Raw genomic sequence first — 18,837 nt, forward strand, 5'->3', positions numbered from 1 at the left:
GGAGGCGTTGGTTGAGATCGTTCAAAAGTCACTGGAGTCAGGGAAAGTCCCAGATGATTGGAAGATCGCTGTTGTAACGCCCTTGTTCAAGAAAGGATCAAGGCAAAAAGATGGAAAATTATAGGCCAATTAGCCTAACCTCGGTTGTTGGTAAAATTCTAGAATCCATCATTAAGGATGAGGTTTCCAAATTCTTGGAAGAGCAGGGTCGGATTAGAACAAGTCAACATGGATTTAGTAAGGGGAGGTCGTGCCTGACAAACTTGTTGGAGTTCTTTGAAGAGGTGACAAGTAGATTAGATTGGGGAAACCCAGTGGATGTGGTCTACCTAGACTTCCAAAAGGCCTTTGATAAGGTGCCACATGGGAGGCTGCTGAACAAGGTGAGGGCCATGGTGTTCGAGGTGAGCTACTGGTATTGATAGAGGATTGGCTGTCTGACAGGAGGCAGAGAGTTGGGATAAAAGGTTCTTTTTTGGAATGGTAGCCGGTGACAAGCGGTGTTCCGCAGGGTTCAGTATTGGGGCCGCAGTTGTTCACATTATATATTAATGATCTGGATGAAGGGACTGGGGGCATTCTAGTGAAGTTTGCCGACAATATAAAGTTAGGTGGACAGGCAGGTAGTCCTGAGGAAGTGGGGAGGCTGCAGAAGGATCTAGACAGTTTGGAGGAGTGGACCAGGAAATGGTTGATGGAATTCAATGTGAGCAAATGCGAGGTCTTGCACTTTGGGAAAAAGAATAGAAGCATGGATTACTTTCTAAACGGTGAGAAAATTCATAAAACCAAAGTACAGCGGGATCTGGGAGTGCTAGTTGAGGATTCTCTAAAGGTAAACATGCAGGTTGAGTCCGTGATTAAGAAAGCGAATGCAATGTTGTCAATTATCTCAAGAGGGTTGGAATATAAAAGCACTGTTGTGCTACTGAGACTTTATAAAGCTCTGGTTAGGCCCCATTTGGAGTACTGTATCCAGTTTTGGTCCCCACACCTCAGGAAGGACATACTGGCACTGGAGTGTATCCAGCAGAGATTCACACGGATGATCCCTGGAATGGAGGTCTAACATACGAGGAACGGCTGAGGATCCTGGGATTGTATTCATTGGAGTTTAGAAGATTAAGGGGAGATCTAATAGAAACTTACAAGATAATACATGGCTTGGAAAGGGTGGATGCTAGGAAATTGTTTCTGTTAGGCGGGGAGACTAGGACCCGTGGTCACAGCCTTAGAATTAGAGGGGGTAAATTCAGAACAGAAATGCGGAGACATTTCTTCAGCCAGAGAGTGGTGGGCCTGTGGAATTCATTGCCACAGAGTGCAGTGGAGGCTGGGACGCTAAATGTCTTCAAGGCAGAAATTGATAAATTCTTGATGTCACAAGGAATTAAGGGCTACAGGGAGAATGCGGGTAAGTGGAGTTGAAATGCCCATCAGCCATGATTGAATGGCCGAGTGGACTCGATGGGCCGAATGGCCTTACTTCCGCTCCTATGTCTTATGGTCTTATGACATCTCCGGTCCAATGCCTCCAAAAGACACACTGGAGAAAAGTTACAACAGGGATCACCAAAAACTTGCACAGTCCCAAGGACAGAAACAAGTGATACTTTCTTAAATAGTTGCAATCATCACTGGAATGTTTGATGTAAAAGTGGTGCTTGGATCTTTTGCACATGAATGGGAACAGTTGATATGGAAGTTGAAAATTAACATGCAATGGCTGGCTCTGAGGAGCATAGATTTCACAGCGACTGTAGACAGTTGGTGAGAGGAGCAGATATTTAATGAGCTGAGACATCCAAATCGTCCTGAGCTATTCATCTGTGAAGATCTGCCAAATTAATCTGTCTCTCAGCTGTCGAACAAACATCATCACAGCGCATGCTTTCTGTTCTTCGGTGGGTTAGATACAAATCATCAGCAGCATTACCTTCAGGCTTCTGGCATTCTCTACGACATCTACTGTCAGTCTATGGTTGAATAATCATGAAATCCAAAACATACTAGTGCAATTTATGAAGTGGTACTGTACTTCTGCTCCATGGCACTGCCAGACCAAACCAGGACACAGGAGAATTTCTTTCAAGCTTCCAACAGCTTGCTCAGCTTTTATTTGTGTCTTCTTTGACCATATTCCTCTGGAGTATTGATATTCCTATGAAAAGACACTTCTGGTTATCATGCAACAAACCTAGTCCTCGCCTCTGCTTTTAAAATAGTACTGAGAAGCTGGAATGGTGAGTGTAAACACATCCTGACAGTTCACAGCATATCATGAATTGACGTGCAAGAAGCAATACCTGTCATTGTGAATAATCCACATAGTTAGGGAATGGATGCCTCCAGGGCTCATAGAAACGTGAGAGTTCACATTTGGGGCAAACCCTGCCATAAAGCAGCAATCAATAAACCTGACAACCTCAAAGAATCCATTAATTCTGGAAATTGCATTGGCCCTCTCGTTTATGTAGAAGAGCTGTCAAATTGTATAAATTGTCCTGTTTTGGCAAAGAGAGCATTAGTGACTTGTCTTAAAAAAAAGCAGTGCACATAAAATGAGTGGATCTGTCATAAGTCTTTTGAGGGTCCAAGTACTGAGCCTGCAGCATAAAAAATGAATGCTATGGCTGCTTTCAAGGCTCAGTATGACTGAACCTTCTCATGGTCCTTTACTGCAATTTTGATTGCCACTGGAAACAGAAAATTCCTGTGTTGCTTCATGGCTGAAGCACAACCTCCTGACATTGATAATAAACAACAAGAAAAAAAACAATATGAAGCTTCAGACCAATCTTTGCATTTAGTACTAAACTGTTCAGTGTTTTGACTCAAACAAACAAGAATGTTCTACGTTAAGTTACAGCTGCCTGAAAAGGAGATTGTTGCATTGAAAATGATCCATTTTAGATTATCTGGATAAACTTAAAATTATTTACTCTAAAGACTTTTAAATAATTAGCTTGAATGCTTACTGAGCCTGACATAAAATCACCTAAAATTTTAACAGATTAATGTTAAATACTGGTAAATACAAAATACCAATGATCAGAAATTCCCAAATTTTCATAAACAATATTCTGAGATTTCAGAGTGTGACATATATCAAGTCCATGAGTAGGAAAGTGGAGAATAATCTCTTTTGCAGTTTTAAAATTAAGTTTTCCATACTTCACACACATAGATTTGTAATTATAGAACTTGTATCGAGTTTTAATGAGTGATAAGGTATAATTGAAAGTTACCAATGTGTATTTCTTAGAAGTTAAATATAGATTAGCAAGAATTTTAGGAAAAATCGCCCACCTGCTCTGAAGTAATATCAGCTCCTTCTGGAGAAATGGACTAAGTGCAATGTACCATTGACAATGGGGTAGCGATAAAGTGAGTTAACTAGCCATGTGAACAGGTGCATTTGCACAGAAGACAGCAGAACTGGCATCACACCTTAGTTTGGCTAAAAATAAGAAGCTCCTTCGTGGAGCCCACCTGTTTTGATGCTGAACACCACAGCTCCTAAAGTATAAGCTATTCTAAAAGGGACAGATGAACTAAAGAAAACTAAGTCAGCCAGCATTGCAGATTACTGTTTGAAGAGTTTTGCACAAATCAGAAAATGGATTTAAAGATGACAATCAGCTTGAAGCCAGGTAATATATAAAAATGGTCCAAATGAAAAAAAAAGCTTGATGAAGACATCTGCTAAGAATTTACGATTCACAGAATGCCACCTGTCTTAAATGCACTTGCAAGTATATTTTATGCTATTTTGGCAAGAGAAGCAGCATACATGTTGACAATGGTGGAAACACTGCAGTATGCCAGAAATATAAGCAACGATTAAAAGTGAGAAATTATTAATGGAATTGACATAAATTGTTTTACAAGGATATTCTATCAGCATGATTCACATTCACATTGTCAGACAACTTGAATAGCAGCATGGAGGACTGTGTGAAATTGAATGTATTCTTTAAAATCTAGACTGTTTTCTATTTTGGAACAAATTGAAATATTACACACAGAGAGCACTGAGGTAGCCCAAAAGTTCATAAACATCCTTTGGCATAAAAGTATGGTCAGTGACAATGAATCTGAAGATTTCCTTGGCCGGTGAATTTCCTCTCTTGTGCCTAAGATGCCATTTCAAAAGGTTTTCCCGCAGCTGGGAAATTTTGCCAGTATGGTTACAACTTGCTGATTCATGTGAAAAAAATGGTAAAGTCATACTTGAGTGGAGTCAGCTGATGATTTAAATTGCCTGCTGCCTTCCTGAACTGTGCAAGACCCAGTTCATGTCCCTTTCATTTTCATGTGAAATAAGATAAAGGCAGTGCATAGTGTGTGTAGGGGTGGCCAGACACCAGATATCCAAACTCTGTTTCCACCTTTGTTGCTTCACTAACGTGGAGAAATTCTCTGACATGGTGAAAATAAGGGCGTACATTTGCATTTGTGAAAGAATGATTTCCTTCTTTGCAATCTAATTTGGAGGTTGCTAAAATAGGTGGCTACAATTCTCAGGCAGAGATTCAGACAGATTCAATATTTCTGTACAACTCACAAAAGTTTGGATGAAGAAGTTGATTGAACTAAAGAAAGGTAGCAAGAGAAGGCTCCAAAAGCAAATTGTCTTTGAAGGCATCCACTGAGAAAACAAACTCAGTGAATATCATGTATTTTAATGACTTGTGACATTACAGAGGTTTTTTTGAGGTAATCAATATTAATGATTTCTGGGAAGGTTTTCGAATTGAGTGCAATTGACGATTCCAGCACGATTTGTACCTAAAATTACAACTACTGGTACACAATTCTTTATCCAATATCCTTGGGGCTAGTTGTTTTTCAGATTTTGGAATTTTTCAGATTTTAGAATAAATGACATTTTCACACTGAAATTAAAAAAAAAACTTACCAAACAGTACACCCATGTGTGACTAGTACAAGTGCTGAGCCACAATTGACACCTACTAGTGCTGGGCCACGCCACCACGTCACGTCTGAGTGACGTAGGTCAAGTGGGTGTGGAATTGGGTTGCCCCTGTTACCTCGACAAACAACCTTGTTACACAGAAAAAGTCTTCACAAAAAAACTTCAGATTTCAGAGCTTTTCAGATTTCAGAATTTCGGATAAAGGATTGTGTACCTGCATTTTCAAAAGTACTCAAAGTCCACCCCAAGTTCTTGATCAAATTAATTTGTACAACAATAAAGTTGCTTCACATACAATTTTACAATTAATCATCATGTCACAATGTAGTTTTATCTTTAAGAAAAACTTGTGCAAAGAATATTTCATAATATATTTGGTAAATTTTGATTATACAGCAGATAATAAATTGTTTAATTTTAAAAAAGCACATTTCACACATAAGACTACATACCACAATAGTAATTTGACTTTGAATTATTAGACGTGGCTTTAAAAGAAAATGCAGAATTATTTCAAATCTTTCAAAGTAATCCTAAGAGATATTATGCTCAAATTTGCAGTTAATTACAACAGTCTCAAAGCACATGAATTAGCTTGTACCAGAAGCCTGTAATGGGTATTGATGGAGTCACACCCAGTATTGTCATCGAAATCTGGTTCCTGCAAAATATTTTTCAAACTAGCACAAAGTTTTGCAGGAATTACAACTGCACAAACAATTTGCACATAAAATTCCGTAATGTTTATAGCTTAAGCTAATTTAAGATAAACATACGAAACATTGCATGTTTATCTTAAACATATAAACATTTTGAAAGAAACTTGAGGCTTTTCATTTCACATCAAATTCTTCTGACTTTGTACATCACACTCTTGAGCATATTGTCATAAAATTTAACATCAGATAATTCTATGATTTGATCTGATAAATTCTGCATGAGTCTTAAAGTCACAAACTTCCATTTTGTTTAGTTTCAACATTTCCTCTTCAATTAACAAAAAATAATTTTAGATATTTAAAAACAATTTAAGAAGTTGTGATGGCTCATGACAGAGAATTCCACACTCTTGCTACCTGTGTAAAAAACACTTTTCACTTCCCTTTATTTTTTCTTGCACTAATTTTAAATTTGTGCCTTCTCATCAACATCTTGCTGATCAATCTATAACTCTCATAATCCAGAAGAACTTTATTCAGTTTATTTTTATTCATCGGTAAGAACCTTAACTGTCATTTATAATGTATATGACCTCCTCAACATAGGTAATATCAAAATAAATCTATACTGCACCATTCATTCACAAAGGCTTCTCAGACAACTCCATCCAAATCTGTGGTTGCTACCATCTACAAGTATAAGGGCAGCAGATGCATGAGAGCCCATTCATTTGCAAGTTCCTGTCCAAAAAACACACCGTTCTTACTTGGAAATTTTTGTTTTTTTTCTTAGTTTTGTTTTTATTTTCTTTATTCCTGCTTGCCATGTGTAGAAATACAACCTGCATCTTTAGGAAACCTCGGTTCTTTAGTACTGAACATAAAAACAGCCCCAAAAAGGCCATCAAGGAATCACCAGCCTTCACACATTTCTACTCAAATAAATGCCCTTCTATGCATCCAAATATACTTTTCTCCATTTGTTTTATATTCCATTAACTTCATCAAAGTTCCTTCATTTTGCATCTTGCCAAGTCTGCAGGAAAACCTTTATTAATCACCTCATCATTTAATTAGTTCATCAGAAGAGTCTTTAAAATTGATCAAGTTTGGTTTGCCTGTGAAACATACAATTCTTTGCTGCCAGCAAAAATTTTGTACTTCCGGGGATTGCAAGCCAGAAGGTCAGGCCTGTAGTGTTTCATTTCATTCTTTGACATGAGCTTTGTTGACTAGTGGCTTCACCACTCAATAATTGTGATCACAAATGAACTGCATTTTCTCAAAATATGTCAATTACTTAACAGAAATTAAGAATATGCTATTCTCTTACCGTTTTTAGCCTTGCAAATTCTGTTGTCTGGCTGCAACAAGTAACCTTCCACACAGCCACATGTATAGGATCCAATGTAGTTCGTACATGTTTGACTACAAGTTCCATAAACACTGCATTCATCAAAATCTGAAAGAGTCAAGCAAGTAGTTGCTTAAATTCATACTGGTACTTCATGTCATGTAATTTATTCATGTAGAAAACAAATAATATTGATCTGCATTCAAATTGAAGATCTCTTTTGAATTTTTTAGTGATTTAAAAAATCAACAGAAACAACAAAATGCTGGTTAGAAAGCAGTAGAACTGTTTTACTGTCCAGAAGTTTTGAATTCAGCACTGCCCCAGACAAACAAATGATTAAAAGCCCAGAACACAGGTTTGTTAATTAGAATTACCATAGTACAATAATTGTTTTCCACCTACAATTCCCCAAAACACCAGCTACTATGTTCTCGCTGCTTGGAAAAGTATTAAGTATTACCCTGGAAAATATGAATCTGCCACTTGTTTTATGCAACAGTACACTGCAGACAGATAATTCTTACTAGGTCTCCCCAGAGTCATGGACAAGGACGTCAGGACAGGCAGTCAGAGAGAAACATTTTCATTGGAGCTGATTGGAATTGGATCATGCTATATTTTAAACAAAATAGTTAACTGTTTGCTAAGTTTCTGGTAAGTGGTTAAGATCTTTTTTACATTTAACTTCAACATAGTGTACCAAATTTGTAAATCACAAGTTCATAAATTGTATAAAATCTGGCATACGTAAATGAATAATATAATTAAATAATTGATTGAAACCCCATTAAAAATGTCAGCAATTTTGAGCAGATTCAGCCTGGAGTTTATAAGCTGGAAGCTGAACTACCATCCATCAAGGAGGGCGAAAGTTACCTGAATATTTTGTACCAGAAAATAATTACACCTTTTAAGAAAAAGTGAGGAAAATTGTACCATGGTAAATCAGGGTTGCAGAATGACAGAAAGTGGCAGAGAGAAATTTAAATAAAAAAACTACAAACATATTACCAATCAAAACTAGATGTTACAAAAATATCAAAAACTCAAAATAAAGGCTTTGTATTTTAATGTGCATCAAAATCATAACAAATTAACTCAGTTTTAACTAACTTATTAATCATAACATTAACTCAGCTAAAGTTCTGGGGACCTGGGTTCAAACCTTGCTATGACAGATGGTACAATTTGAATTTAATAAATAATCTGGAATTAATGATGGCCAAATTGTCAATTGTCAGAAAAACTCATCTGATTTCTGATGAGTTTGTCTCAGTCCTGATGAAGGGCTTTTGCCCGAAATGTTGATTTTCCTGCTCCTCGGATGCTGGCTGACCTGCCTTGCTTTTCCAGCACCACTCTATTCTTGACTCTAATCTCCAGCATGTGTAGTACCCACTTCCGCCTAAACTCATCTCATTCACTGATGTGCTTTAGGGAAGGAAATCAATAATTCTTTCCTGGTCTGGTCTACATGTGACTCCATTACTACAGCAATATGGTTGATTCTTAACTGCTCTGTGGACAATTAGAGTGGGACAATGAGAATTTTTCTTTTAAAGTAGGAATGTACTTGTTTTCAGTATTCCAAGTTATTCCCTTAAATGCCCACCACTACAGAGGTGCTCAGATACCGTGGGTGAATTAAAAAAAAACAACCGGACAAATAGTGAATATTAAGGTAAATAAATATGATCTGATAGTCATTGCAGAGACATGGTTTCAGGATGACAAGGACTGGGTCCTGAATATTGAGGGGTATGCAACATTCAAGAAGACGAGGAAGCAAGGTTGGAGGGATAGCACTATTCATCAAGGATGGGATTTGTGCAATGGCTGAAAGTGATCTTCATTCAGGGGATCAGGATATGGAATCAGTTTGCATGGTAATGACGAATGGCGGGGAAAAAGATCACTGGTACTTGTGGTTACAGGCTAACAGGAATCATAATGTGAGACAAAGCAAACAAGTAGAAATACTAAGCGCTTGTGATAAAGAGACAGCAATAACCATGTGTATCTTTAATCTACATATAAAAAGGAAAAAAAATAAGATGGACAGTGTTATCTGGGTGAAGAATCCATGCAAGACAGTTTCTAAGAGCAACATGATCTTGGACTGACCAGAGGACTGATTATATTCAACTTGATACTGTGTAATACAGCAGGATTAGTTAAAAACGTCCGAGTTAAAGCATCCAGAGATAGCAGCAATTAATGTTTGAACTTTACATCCAGTTTGAAAGGGAGAAGACTGAGTCTAGAATTTGTAGTTAAAGGTAATGCGGGTATGAAAGCTGAGTCAGCTGATATGATGTGGTATACTCAGCTATTGGATAGATTGTTAGAGACATAGTGTTGGGCATTTAAGGGAATAACTTGGAATACTGAAAACAAGTAAATTCCTACTTTAAAGAAAATTTTCATTGGGGAATGAGCCATTATGGTTAACTAAAGACTTGAGAGAAAACATTAAACTTGAGGAGAAAGCATAGATCTATATAAAGATGAGTGGCCAGTCAGATGATGGATCAGAATGCAATGACTGACCTAATAGCAAGATGCATAATCAGGAGTATGATTAGAGTATGAGAGGAAGCTAGCGAGAAATGCAAGAACCTATAGAACAGGTTTGCACAGTCAGCGAAGATGGATAAGAATAATTAGTCAATGTTGGTTCCCAAGAGAGTAAGAATGAGAGGTTAACAACAGATAATAAGGAAATAGAAGATAAAATAAACAGGTATTTTGCTTCTGTCTTCACCATAGACAATACAAAAATAAAATCCAGCAGCTGTTATAAATGAGGAAGGCTAAATGGGGAGAGGAATTTAATGAAATTAAAATTATGAGGGAAACAGTATACCAAACAAGCCAATCAATCTGTGGGCTGTCAAGTCTCCAGGTCCAGATGGATTTCACCTTAAGAAAGTTTGCTGATTGGTTGTGTCAATTTACCTCCCCCAATTTGGGACATGATCCATCAGACTGGAAAACAGCAAACATAACTCTTCTATTCAAGCAGGGAGGGAGACACATTGCCAATAAGTTTAATATCTGTCATGGAGAAGGTTTTAGAATTGATCATTAAGGAGATTATAGCTGGGCACTTTGAAATTGCCAAGGTAATCGAAAAGAGTCAGCATGGTTTTGTCAAAGGGAAGTCATGTTTAATCAATTTTTTTGAGCTCTTTGAAGGAGTAGCATGTGCTTTAAATAAAGAAAATTTGAAGATGTACTATATGTGAATGTCGAGAAAGAATTTAATAATGTTATCAAAGGCCAATATTGAAAATAAAACCTCATTTTGTGGGGTTTAACATATTTGCCCAGATAGAAGATTGACTGGCTTGTAGAAAGCAAATTATGCATAAATAGTTCTTTGTCTGACTGATGTAACGTAATGAGTCAAGTCCCTCAGGACTCTGTGTTGGTGCCTCAGTATTGAACAATTTATATCAATTACTTAGATATGGGGGTGCGGGGGTAGGGGGAGTGAAAGATGCTAGTTAAATTTGCAGAGAGTAAGATATAAGGAAGTTGCACGTGATAACATCTAAGTTAAATGAGTGGGGAAAAAATCTGGCACATGGGAAAAAATATGGGAAAATGTAAAATTCTTCACTTTCCACAGAAAGAATAATAAAGCACATTATTTAAATGGAGATTGCCAGTGGAAGTTTGAAGTGCAGAGCAATCTAGATGATCTGGCAAATGAGTGACAAGAAATTAGTATACAAACAAAAAGTTAGTATACAAACAAAGCACATAATCAAGAAGCTTAAAGGCATGCTGTCCTTGATTATTAGAAGAATTGTACATAAGCATTTGAATAATATGCTTCACTTACACAAGGCATTAATGAGATCACATCTCAAATATTGCATACAGTTTTGGCTCCTTATTTACAAAAGTATGTAAACATATTGGAGTGGTTCAGAGGAGGTTCATTAGATTGATATCTGGAATGAGCATTGTCTTATGAGAATACATTGGGCAGATTGGTTGTGCTTTCATTGGAGTTTAGAAGAGGGAGGAATGATTTGATTGAAGTGTATAAAATCCTAGTAATTTTGACAAAGTGGATGCAAAAAGGATGCTTCCTGTTATTGGTCAGTCTGCAACTAGGGGACACTTTCAGAATTCAGGATCATCTTTTCTGGATGGGGTGAATGTTTGCCTCTCAGAGGTTTTGGAAATCACTTCTCAGAAAATAGTGGAGTTGAGGTTATTAAATTTTTAAAGCAGAAGTAGATAGAATCTTGTTAAGCAAAATAGTAAAAAGTTATTGGGCTACACTGGAATATAGAATTTGAAATAAAAATAGATCAGCCTTCATCACATTTAATAAAGGAATATGCTCATGTCGTCAATTTATCTAATTCTGCTCCCATTTCCTATGTTTGTATATTCCCCAAAGGTAATCTAAAGGGAACATGAAGCATAAAATAGAAATGCCATTGTTTCCATTGCAGACTGAGGAAACACATCAATCTTTGGAAGAGTCGGAGCTTTGGATTTAACAAGTGGCAGGGCTTAATTACACTCACTGTGGTGAAAGAAACGCATTAAATACAAGTCTCTTGAAACATTGTTCCACCTGGAGAAAAAGGTTTTGGGAACTTCCTGAGAGCATTATACCTATTTAGATACATTTTGGACCTCAACACTCTGCCTGTTCCTTCTTATGTGATTCAAATTACTAAGGGGGTCCCAATCCTTTCAATTTAGTTTCTTGTTTCGTGCAGCCAATCGATCACCTGTTGTAAGGAGGATGATTTCAGTAACTGGACCCAAAAATATATGTAAGGGCAGCATGTACAGTGAACAATTGCTTAGCTAACAAAATCACTTTTAAAAAAATGAAGAAGCCATAAACAGGACAACAATAATAATATTTTCTAAGCAGTCTAGTACACTTTCTGACTTACTTAGTTTCAATAAATTTTGGGAAGGATGTTGAAGCATTGGAAAAGGTGCAGAGGAGATTTACCAGGATGTTACCTGGTCTGGAGGGAAGGTCTTATGAGGAAAGGCTGAGAGACATGGGTCTGTTCTCATCGAAAAGAAGAAGGCTAAGAAGGGATTTGATAGAGATGATCAGAGGATTAGATAGGGTAGACAGTAAAAGTGTTATTCCTAGGATGATGCCTTCAGCTTGTACGAGGGGGCATAACTATAAATTGAGGGGTGATAGATTTAAATCAGATATCAGAAGCAGGTTCTTTACTTAGAGAATGATAAGAGCATGGAATGCCCTACCTGCCAATGTAGTCAACTCACCCACATTAGGGAGATTTAAACCATCCTTCGATAAGGACATGGATGATTTTGGGATAGTGTAGGGGGACGAGCTGAGAATAGTTCACAGGTCAGCGCAACATCGAGGGCCGCAGGGCCTCTTCTGCACTGTATTGTTCTATGTTCTATGTTCTAAAGAATACAATCTTAGTTGAATTTCTGATCAAGAAAACCAGTGTGGGACCAGGTTACTACAATTTATTAAAAGGAATAGTGTAGGCCATCAGCAAGATGTGCAATTTTGCAAGTAAAATTCCATCTGGCATAATCAGTAATTTGGTGATTTGAATTTACACACAATAGTATAATTTTGCAAGTCCAGTCCATTATGTGTGAGGTCTACAACAGAGGTGAAATTTTAGTAAATATACTTGCATATACATTTTGACTGTGTCAACACCAGCATTGAACAAAGCTTTCCCAAAGGAAACGTTAGGTCTTTAAAAGCCCATATTCTTAACTTGATGAGATATCCGTGCTGCTCAGTGAAACTTCACGTCAGCATGTAGAAGCATGCTTTTCATGTTGACAACTGAATTTTCAATTTGTTTTTGCCTCTAGACAAACACAAACAAAATAACTTGGGCAAGCAAATAGAAAACAAATGTTTTCTCCAATACAACCTGCAACTATCTATTTTTGGTTAAAATATTAATGGATGCAATATAATGATTCAACACCTCTGTTGCAGTAATGAATTTTCACTGAGCAATTACTTCTTGCAACATTTGTTAAATATTATTGTGGTATGTAATAAATTTTCCACAAAAGAAACAAATTTTTTGAGATTGCAAACCTTCACAACTTTTCCCATCTTGTGCTACTTTAAAACCATCACTGCAGTAACAAGTTGCACCAGTTCTAGTGACTGCACATCGATACTGACAATTGGCTTGGTTACAAGTAGGCGAAAATTCTGGAAAAGAGCAAAATAAATTTGTATACATAAGATATTTCCTGCAAAATATAATATCAAAACAAATTCTTTAATTCTACAATGAATGTTTTGTGATTTCCTAAAGAACCATCAATTTGAACATTTATATCCTAATCATTTTGTGCCTGTGTAATTGCCAAATGTTTTGTATCCTGTTACTGTTTGTTAAATCATCAGTAACAGACTAGATTAGCAGTCATTGCTAATAATGCAAAGCTGAAAGCAACATGCAAGTACAGTCATATTCATTCCTTCCAAGAAATCATTGTAATTATCCCCATTTTAATTCAGTCAATGGCTATTGTAGTTACAGAAAGCACAAAGAGGGTGATAATATAGAACATAGAACATAGAACAGTACAGCACAGTACAGGCCCTTTGGCTCTCGATGTTGTGCCAACATTTTATCCTACTCTAACATCAAACTAATCTATAGACCCTATATTTTACTATCATCCATGTGCCTATCCACAGTTGATTAAACGTCCCAAATGCATCTGACTCTACTACCATTGCTGGAGGTGTATTCCACATACTCAACACTCTCTGTGTAAAGAACCTACCTCTGACATCTCCCCTAAACCTTCCTCCAATCACTTTAAAATTATGCCCCCTTGTGATAGACATTTCTGCTAGGGAAAAAGTTTCTCGCTATCCAATCTATCTATGCCTTTTATCATCTTGCACACCTCTATCTGTGATATAACTTTCAACGAACTGTGTGTCTGAACCTTGAGGTATCTCTGTTCAACAACATTTACCCAGTCCTGTCTTTTTTTGTTTTACCAAAATGAAATATCTTGCATTTATCCAAATTAAACTCTATCTGTTACTCCTCAGCCCATTGGCCCAGTTGATTGAGATCTCTCATAATCTTAGATAACTTCTTCACTGTCGACTATGTGACTAATTTTGGTGTCATCCACAAACTCATTAACTATGCCTCCTAAATTCTCATCCAATAATTACCTAAAACATGTTTCATCTCAGGTACATATAAAAAAACTGTAAGATCTCTGGCTTTTGATTTGCAAGAAATTTAGTATGGTTCAAGAGGATGCACTGAGTTTCTTTTCCTTATATAAAAGCAGAAAATTATGGTGAAACAGATGCTGCCAGATCTAATCAGTTTCTTCAACATCTTCTATGTTTATTTCAGATTTCCAGCATTGACAGTATCTTGCCTCCCTTTTCCTTGAGTGATTATGGAAAAATATTCAGAATTTGGCTCGATCATCCTTGAATTGCCATGTGGCATATATCATTACTGACAACATTAGCCATAGCCTGTTTGTTTTAAAAAATTCTCAAGGTCAAGGACCAGGCTCGCAGGAAAGTAGTCTGACACAGAACAAACAGCCAAGAGGCGAGTCTGCTAGAATATAAGTGTTTTATTCCCCGCAGCGTTGCCACAACCAGGTCTCGTACTTACAACGGGTCTGGTTTATACTCACTCTACGTGTTACCGGAACTGGGAGCCGTCAGTTCTCGTAGAGCGGTTGCCAACAACCCACGCTCGGCGGTTAAACGCAACCCCGGAGCAGACTCTACCGAACTGGAGACTTTTCCAGCTGATATACTCTTTTCCAGATATAAACATTCATGTGAACAGCAGAGCAAGGCTAAAAAACACATTCCATTCTGGTTACATACAGATAAGAAGATTCACACGGGAAGGTGTATAATAAGATTCACACGGGACTAAGCGACACCTTCCATTTTCGGTTAGATTCACACATGTATTGGGACACAATTTTAACCCTTTCACCACACTGTTGCATTGTGGAAAAGTGTGATTTACTCAAGACTTGTGTTTAATTGTGACCACAAATACAATTTCCACACCATTTAAAATCCTGAGATTTTTTTTTGTTTCAATTCAATTATTCTAATGTGAATAGAAATTACAGGTAATTTTATTCCAGTTTTTGGAACCATTTAAGGCTTTCGTTATGGTGCAAAATTCATGTTTATTTTTGTTTCGGAACAGCACTGTGGCATCATACAACATGCCGACAAATAAGAAAACTTACTTAATTGTGACATTAGAACTGCAAAAGTCATTTAGCTTCTGAGTAACACTCAAAGTCTTAATAACTAAAGAGGAAAATGATTTTTTTTTCAGAAATAAAGTATATTTAAGAAAAACATCTTCACTCTATTCTTTTAGACTTGATTACAATCAGTCCATTCTATTCAAGGAATTCAAACCCAGAAACTGTAACTGAAATAATTATATGCTAAAAAGAACAAAAAATTGTTGCACATTTCTTAATCTTTGCTCAAATAAATTTAGTATGCCTTTAGGAAATGCAATATAGATATAGACCCATATTCATATACGTGCACAGACATAGTTACATATATTATTTTAGCGTCCAATTGTATTCACTCTCCAGGCTTATAGAGTGGAAAGTATAAGGCGTTTTCCCAAGGTGGAGGAATCATTGGTTTAAGGAATGAGGAGAAAGTTTAAAAGAGATGTGCAAGGCACTTTTTTTCACAAAACAAGTAGTGAATGTGTGGAAAATGTTGCCAGAGGAGGTGGTAGAAGCAGACACAATTGCAGTATTCCAGAAGCACCTGGACTAATACACGAACATGGAGGGAATAAAAAAATACGGATCCTGTAAGTGAAGACAGGTTTAGTTGAAGTGGGAGATGGCTCAGGGCAGGGTGACACACGGACACACAAAATGGCCGTTGAGCCATCAGTTGGCAACTTGACACATAAGATGGCCACCGAACCACAATATGGAGAGAGACGGCAGACCAAACACAGTCGCTGCCTGTGGCCACCGGAATGCCAGCACAATGCACTCACAACCTCGTTGATTAGTTTAAGGTGGGTGGGAGAGATAGAAATGCTAACAGCTGGATACACACTCAATACAAAGTGTGTACTGCCAGGCCTGCAGTAATCATCCTTCTCAGGAAGAGCAATTAGCGCCCATTACTGCAGCAATGGACTTCCGTGCAGACATTGAAACTGACAATGTCTGCATTGAAACTAACAACAACCGTGCTGCAATTAACAAGGCTGTGCTGGAACTGACAATGACTGTATTGAAACTATCAATATTCTGCAATGACTGCCATAAAGAAATCATGTTACAAAGACAATAATCTCATCACTGACCTATTGTATCACAAGATGTATAAAAGTATGCTCCGGGTCGAGAGAGGAATCGCGGCTGACCACTGTGCTATTGGTGTCTTTCTCTCCCCAGAGCTCCGATATTTCCTTGTGCAATAAACTCTGTCATTGAACCTTGACTCTGACTCTGATTTTCCCCATAATATAGTAAAGAAAGGTAAAATTTGTTGCTGCAGGCTTAGAAGGCCGAAGGACCTGTTACTGAGCTATATTCTTTGCTATTCTTTGTTTCCAAAGTTTGTAATAACAAATTCTGTTGCATTTCAGACAAAATGCTTTGTCCAACTTTCCCGAACTTTTTTTTGCCAAGCCTGATTTCCATTCTCTTTGCTTTGTATCACCAAGATCAATGACTACTTTGCTGACCTTGATTGTAAATTCTACTATTACAAATTGGCCAAATTTAAAAATTTAGTTCAGTCACCTTGTGGATCTACATTGTGCTGCATACCTTTGCGATGACATAAAGTAGTTGTCCAGCTATCCAGTAATCAAAGCGTAATTTTAGGGTACAGTACCCGAAAGGTACATCTATTCATGATGATCATAGGTAACAACGTACGAGATGACTAAAGATAACATCCCAGATTATCCAGTTTCTGACTGTCAGAGACTGCAACTATGACTGCAAATCAGAATCTTAGAGAATTCCTGACGTTTTGGAATGTTTATACAATTCTGTAAAAGAGTCAATGCTAAAGACTGACTGATGCTCTATAGACTATGGTGATATCCTTTGGCTTTGATGGGAGAACAGTTTAGGATCTCTAAAATCTTTAATGTGGATCTCATTAGAGTAGCTTTCACAAAATGCCTGGATTTTCTGATGCCAGATTTTTTTTTTACGTAATATAAATGAGATTTGCACCTGAGGAACTGTAGAATCCCTGATGAAGCAGCCTCCAAATGAATTGTTAGGAAATTGAAGATTCAATTTCCATGCAACTGGAACAGTCTAAACGCATTCATTTAAATCAGATAACTAGGAAGGTTCCACTGCAGTTATATTCATAGTTACTCAGGAAAAAATGATACTTAACTAACTAGTCTAACTCCTGCTTAACTATTAAAGTAAGCCCTCAAAATTAACACACGCCCCCCAACTGCACCTTCCCTGACCCTTTATAACCTCTGTCTAGATTAGAGTGGTGCTGGAAATGCAGAGGTCAGGCAGGAAAATCGACATTTTGGTCAAAAGCCCTTCTTCAGGAATAGAGGCAGGGAGCCTGCACGGTGGAGAGATAAATGAGAGGGGAGTGGGTTGGGGAAAAAGTAGCATAGAGTACAATAGGTGAATGAGGGTGGGGATTCAGGTGATAGGTCAGAGAGGAGGGTGAAGTGGATTGGTGGAAAGGAAGATAGGCAGGTAGGACAGGTCATGAGGGTGGTGCTGAGCTAGAAGTTTGGAGCTGAGGTGAGGTGGGGGAAGGGGAAATAAGGAAATTGATGAAATCCACATTGATGCCATGGGGTTGAAATGTTCCAAGGCGAAAGATGAGGCATTCTTCCTCCGGGCATCAGGTGGTGAGGGAATGGCAGTGGAGGAGGCCCAGGACCTGCATGTCCTCAGCAGAGTGGGAGGGGGAGATGAAATGTTGGACCACAGGGCGGTGTGGTTGATTGGTGCGGGTGTCCCGGAGATGTTCCATAAAGCGCTCTGCTAGGAGGCATCCAGTCTCCCCAGTGTAGAGGAGAATGCATCTGGAGAACGGATACAATGATTGGTGGATGTGCAGGTAAAACTTTGATGGATGTGGAAGGGTCCTCTGGAGCTTTGGATGGAGGTGAGGGAGGAGGTGTGGGTACAGGTTTCGCAACTTCTGCGGTGGCAGGGGAGGGTGCCAGGAAGGGAGGTCTAATCTAGACTCTGGTTTCCAGCATCTGCATCCTTGTTTTTACCCCTTTATAACCTCTAATAACCCAGCACCCCCACCACTCATGACCAAATGTGACCCAATGCCAGACTAGATTTAACCATTTCCTTCCAAACCCAACAACCCCCCCACCACCCGCCTCCCAAACTTGACATCTAGCTGCCTTTCAGGAACCAATTCACCCCTTCTCAACAATCCCCCAACCTATTCATCTCAGGACCTTACACCACACTCTGATTCAACACTGATACCCAACTCTCTCCAAGGACTCAGCACCCAACGTCCCCTCTCCATCTGAGATCTTATCTCCCAATCACTATTGCTGGGCATGACATTCCCCTCTCCCTACTATTCCACAATAATCTACCCTAAACAGTCGATGACTTAGCTGCATCCTTACCACCTTCTTCTCACCCACCTTGCATTCTAGTACTGTATCCAAATGACATCCTCCCCATCCAGCATCATTCTTACTTAGGTAAAAACAATGACGGCAGATGCTGGAAACCAAATTCTGGATTAGTGGTGCTGGAAGAGCACAGCAGTTCAGGCAGCATCCGAGGAGCAGTAAAAGCGACGTTTTGGGCAAAAGCCCTTCATCAGGAATAAAGGC

General features: G+C 38.2%; 1 protein-coding gene across 1 annotated transcript in view; it reads right to left on the bottom strand.

Moving 5' to 3' along the window:
* Positions 1 to 18,837, bottom strand: part of LOC122551725 (low-density lipoprotein receptor-related protein 1-like) — a 1,892,490-nt gene that overhangs the window by 1,238,817 nt on the left and 634,836 nt on the right. The window contains exons 4-5 of the mRNA XM_043694091.1: positions 13,053 to 13,172; positions 6,932 to 7,060 (exon numbers count right to left, since the gene is read on the bottom strand). Coding sequence (XP_043550026.1) covers positions 6,932 to 7,060; positions 13,053 to 13,172 — 249 coding nt within the window. The remainder of the gene's footprint in view (positions 1 to 6,931; positions 7,061 to 13,052; positions 13,173 to 18,837) is intronic.

Source organism: Chiloscyllium plagiosum, chromosome 7, assembly GCF_004010195.1.
Source record: "Chiloscyllium plagiosum isolate BGI_BamShark_2017 chromosome 7, ASM401019v2, whole genome shotgun sequence".
Lineage (NCBI taxonomy): Eukaryota > Metazoa > Chordata > Chondrichthyes > Orectolobiformes > Hemiscylliidae > Chiloscyllium > Chiloscyllium plagiosum.